General features: G+C 69.1%; 2 protein-coding genes across 2 annotated transcripts; one reads left to right on the forward strand and one right to left on the reverse strand.

The window, feature by feature from the left end:
• The first annotated feature begins 116 nt into the window (after positions 1 to 116).
• Positions 117 to 2030, forward strand: H696_04201 (50S ribosomal protein L32). Its single transcript, XM_009498078.1, has 3 exons — positions 117 to 244; positions 1014 to 1109; positions 1341 to 2030. The coding sequence occupies exons 2-3, from the start codon at positions 1014 to 1016 to the stop codon at positions 1653 to 1655; spliced, it is 411 nt and encodes a 136-aa protein (XP_009496353.1). The 5' UTR covers positions 117 to 244; the 3' UTR covers positions 1656 to 2030.
• Positions 2031 to 3025: 995 nt separating this feature from the next.
• On the reverse strand, positions 3026 to 4563 carry H696_04202 (hypothetical protein). The gene is made up of 2 exons (XM_009498079.1): positions 3438 to 4563; positions 3026 to 3267 (listed from the first exon to the last, which is right to left on the reverse strand). Exons 1-2 carry the CDS (start codon positions 4492 to 4494, stop codon positions 3122 to 3124), a joined length of 1203 nt encoding a protein of 400 aa, XP_009496354.1. The 5' UTR covers positions 4495 to 4563; the 3' UTR covers positions 3026 to 3121.

Below are 4563 nucleotides of genomic sequence, written 5' to 3' on the forward strand. Positions count from 1 at the left end.
TCGACCCGGGGTGGGGGGGGAGGGGGGGGTGGGGGCCGGGGGGCGGCCGGGGGGGGAGGACATTCGCCTGGCCACGCCCCGGCCGCCTGGGCGGGGACCTCCCTGGGATCGGGCGGAATTCCGGGAGCCGGGCGCACCTTGCCTTCAAGTGCACCCGCCGTCCTACCCACTGCACCAAGGGTCGTTCCCCAGCTGTTCATTTCGATTTGTTTTCTGGCATAATCTCGGAATAGCACTAGCAAAAGTACGGCTTCTGCTTTCCGCCCCTCCTCCTCCTCCCCCTCCCACATCTCTCTCTCTCTCTCTCTCTCTCTCTCTCTCGCATTGCCTTTTGCCCTCGCCTCCCCGCCCGTGCCCCTCCCTCTCCCCGATTGGACGACGTCAGGACTCCCCCCCCTCCCCCTCCCGGTTCCACTGTTGCTGGGCGTGTGTGCCTACTGGCGGCCGGGCCCGACCCGTATCTGGCCCAGCACGGCACAGGACTGTGTCCGCCTGTGTGTGTGTGAGTGCAGATCGGGGGCGCCATGCGGCGCCTCACGTCGGAGCCGCGCCGTTGCCGTGCTGCGGGGGCGCCCTCGTCCCTGTTGCCGCTGGGCACCGCCGCCCTCCGCGCATTTGCCCACCCGGCGTCTGTGCCCAACCTGCGCGGGGTCGGATTCATCTTGCCGAAGTTGCATCCGATGCGCGCGGTGTTTGGTGTGCTGCCCCTGCCGTTGGGCGCGCGCGTGAGTCGGCGCGCCGGCGGCCATACGTGCCCGCTCATGCACATCCCCGTGTGTGTGGGGGGGGTGTGTGTCTGGCCATGCACATGCTACTGCGCACCCGTCAGGCCGCTGGCGAGGGGCGGGGGCCCGTCGTCCTCTTTGTCACCGCGCTCGCGCTCTCCCCTCCCCCCTTTTCTGGCACTCCCCTGCGTGCCCCCTCCGGCTCGCCGCGCGAGAGAGGCATCCATCGAACTAACCCCCCCCCTTCGTGTCCTCTCCCTCGCTCTCTCCCTCTCTCCTCTCCCCAAGATGGTGGCCGCTACTGTCCCCCACAAGAAGATCGTCAAGAAGCACTCCAAGCCCTTCTACCGCTACCACTGGCACCGTTACAACCGCCTTGGTCGTGTACGTGCCCTCCCCCCTTGCCATGTTGCCTGCTGCTGTTGGGCTGTGATTGTTCGCAAGCGCGAGCGCTCCCGACCCTCGCTCTCTCGCTCTCTCCCCTTTTGCCCGCCTCCTCCTCCTCCCCCGTCGTTTTCTCTTTCTCTCGCTTTTCTCTCCTCCCCCCCTGCTCTCGTGTGGTGGGTGGCTAACAGCGGCCTCCTCCCCTTCCCTCTCCTCCCTCCGGACCCGTAGCAGGAGACCTGGCGCAAGGACCGCGGTATCGATAGCCGCATGCGTCGCCGCTTCAAGGGTATGGCTCCTCAGGTCTCGATCGGTTTCGGTTCCGACAAGGCCACCAAGTTCCTGCGCCCTGATGGCTACAAGACCTTCGTTGTCAACAACGTCAAGGACCTCGACATCCTCATCATGAGCAACCACACCTACGCCGCTGAGGTCGCCCACAACGTCTCCGCCGCCAAGCGCGTCGGTATCGTTGAGCGCGCCAAGGAGCTCGGCATCAAGGTCACCAACCCCAACGCCCGCGTCCGCTCTGAGGAGTCCGCCTAAATGATGCAGTGCGAGCCTTGAGAGACGGGAGTGTGTGCGTGCGCGTGTGTGTGCGTGTGGTGTGTGCACACATGGCATGAGCGGGGCGCGCTGGTGTGTGTGTGTGCGCGCGGCAGCAGCAGCACCCCCCCTCGGGGGGGGCGGCGGCGCGGGGCGTGAGGCGGAGCCATCTCCCCTCTCTCTCCCCCCCCGGCCCCGCTGCGCGCGCGCCCCACCGCCCGTGTTCTCTTTTGCCGTTGTTCTCCCCCCTTTCCCCCTCCCGCGCGTGGGGTGCTCCTCGTGGTACTTTGCCTCTGTGTGTGCGCCTGCGCGCGCGCGCGCGCGCACCGCCTTCTCGAAACTAAACGGATTCTTACGATAAACTTTGCCCTTTCCTTCTTTTGTGCGCGCCCCTCTCTCTCTCTCTTTGTTTGCTGTGTGTGTGTTTGCTGTGTGTCGAGGCGCGGGTCGCGCCGCGCCCCCCGTGTGCCTGCACGCGCGCGCGCGCACATGTGTGTGTATCGCTCTCAGGGCGCGCGCCCGCGCCGCCTGTGTACAGGCTCTCCCAGCGTGCCATCGCCGCTTTCCCGCCCTCTTTCTCTCACACCCTCGCAGCGCGAGGGCTCCCCGCGCGCGAGGCTGCCTCTTTCCTCGCTCTCTCCGATCCTTGTGTGTGTGTGTGTGTGGGAGGGGGGGGAGCGCCCTTCTGGGCGCACATATGGTGTCCAGTCGCTTGTTCTGTGGGGGCGCGCAGGGGCGAGGGGGGTGCGCTCCCGGCCCTCTCTCTCTCTCTCTCGAGAGCCGATCGGGGCCAATCCCACGCATGTGTGTGGGGGCGCAACCGAATGGCCTGCCATCGGCGTGTGTGTGTGTGTGTGTTGTGGCCTCGGTCGTGCTGTGTTCTGCTTTTCCTCCCGCGCCGCCCCCCTCAGGGAAGTCCCAGCGCGGGGAGCTGCCCGCGATGTAAGTGTGTGTGTGTGTGTGTGTGTGTGCGTGCGTACGTGCGTGGAGCGGGGCGGAGCGGGGCGCCAGCCAGCGCAGTTCGCTGGCCATGTCAGTTAACCCCATCGTAAACCCACGGGCGCCTGGCCCTCTCTGTGGGTGTGGCCCGGAGGCGCCAACGTTAACCGGATGGCGGAGACGACAGTGCGGGATCACACGGACCGGATGCGTTGGCAGTCGGATTAACAGCCCTGGCTCCTGAGCCCTCCGCGGCCTGGCGTGCTCCTGCGGCCCCGCCCCCCCCCCCCCCCATTGCGCCACCCGCCTTGACCAGGCATACGTGTGTGTGTGTGTGTGTGCATGTTCTCGCGCACACATGTAAAGCACGCATGAGTGTACACCGCTGGCGGTCTATATTGGGCCTCTGCCAAGGTGCAGAGGACACCCCGAGAGAGAGAGAGAGAGAGGGAGAGTGGGCGACGGGAGGCAGACAACGCGCCAACCCCCGCCAGCCCCCGTGCCTCCTCCCGGCCCCGGCGTGCGGGCTACCGCTTCCGGGCGGTCGGCGACCGGAGCGCCGTGCTCACGACGCCAGGCGCATCCGGTGTGGAGGACCCGGCGACGGCGCCGCCCTTGCCGGCACGCACTTGGCGCACAGTGGCCAGATTCCGCTGGCGGGCGCGCTTGAGATCTGTGCCGCGGCCATGGGTGTGCGGGTTGTGTGTGTGGGTGTGCGCAGGGTGTCAGTAGGCGCGTCCCGCGGAATCCTCCGCCCCCCCCCCCCCCCCCCCCCCCCCCCCCCCCCCCCCCTCTTCCCCCCCCCCCCCCCCCCCCCCCCCCCCCCGCCACATGCTCACGCACCCTCCTTCTTGGCCTCGGCATTGATCTCCCGCATGAGAAGGTAGGCCGAGATGACGCCCATGAGGGCCAGCGGCACCATGATGCCCATGATCATCTTGCCGTAGGAGATCGGGTCGCGCACGATGTCCAGGATCAAGGAGTCCATCCAGTAGCGGAAGGGACCGAGGCTAGGGTCAGGCTGGATGACGGCGGCCTTGGCGGCGGCCGCCTTGGCAGCAGCCACGGCGGCGGTCGGCAGCAGCACCCCCGGCCCGGCGGGGTTCGACGAGATGGCCGCCTTGGCGGCCGCATCGGCGGCCTGCTGCCCGGCGGCGGCCACCAGCGTCGGGGCCGAGGCCAAGAGGGCAGTGGCAGCGGCGGCGGCCGCCGCCGCACGGGCACACCCCTCCGGCGCGTGGCGCGACGTGCCAGCCGGCACGGGAGCAGCGGCCGCCGGGGCGGCGGCCACCGGCCCGTCATCATGGTCATCCTCCTCGTCGTCATCCTGCAGGGACCCGGCGCCGGCGCCGCCCAACAGACGCATCTCCTCGGCCTGCTGCATTTGCCGGTGCAGCGTGGCCAGCGCCTGGGCCTGTTGCAGCTCGAGCTCCAGGGCAGCCGCCCGGCGCGAGGCAATCTCCGACTGCTTGGTCAGCAGGTGGGAGATGTCCTGCTCCGGGCCGGCCTGGGAGGCGGGCTTTTTGCGAGCCACCCGCTGGGAGGGAATGCCAGTCGGCGAGCCGGGCACAGTGGGATTGGTAGCGGCGGCGGCGGCGGCGGCGGCGGCGGCGGCGGCGGGGGTGGTGGTGGCAGGCTCCGGCGGCGAGGTGGCGGCGGTCTTGCGGCGCTGCTCGCGCTTCTGCCGGGCGGCCGCCCGAGCGGCCGCCTCCTCCTCCTCGATGGCCTGGCGGGCGGCCTCTTCGGCCTCCTGGCGAATGCGCTCCATCAGGTCGTCATCGCTGATGTAGAGGGCCGCCCGGCGCCGGGCGAAGTCCGGCGGCACCGGGGCGCCCTCCGTGTAAACATACGCCGAGGGGTCGGATGCGGCCAGTGGCCGATCCCTGTTCGGGGCGGTCATATGGTGCGTTCGGGGATTGGTGTATGCACTGCAGTGGAGCAGGGCGGGACTGTGTCTGGCGTGTGTGTA

The sequence above is a fragment of the Fonticula alba genome, assembly GCF_000388065.1.
Source record: "Fonticula alba strain ATCC 38817 unplaced genomic scaffold supercont2.7, whole genome shotgun sequence".
NCBI lineage: Eukaryota > Rotosphaerida > Fonticulaceae > Fonticula > Fonticula alba.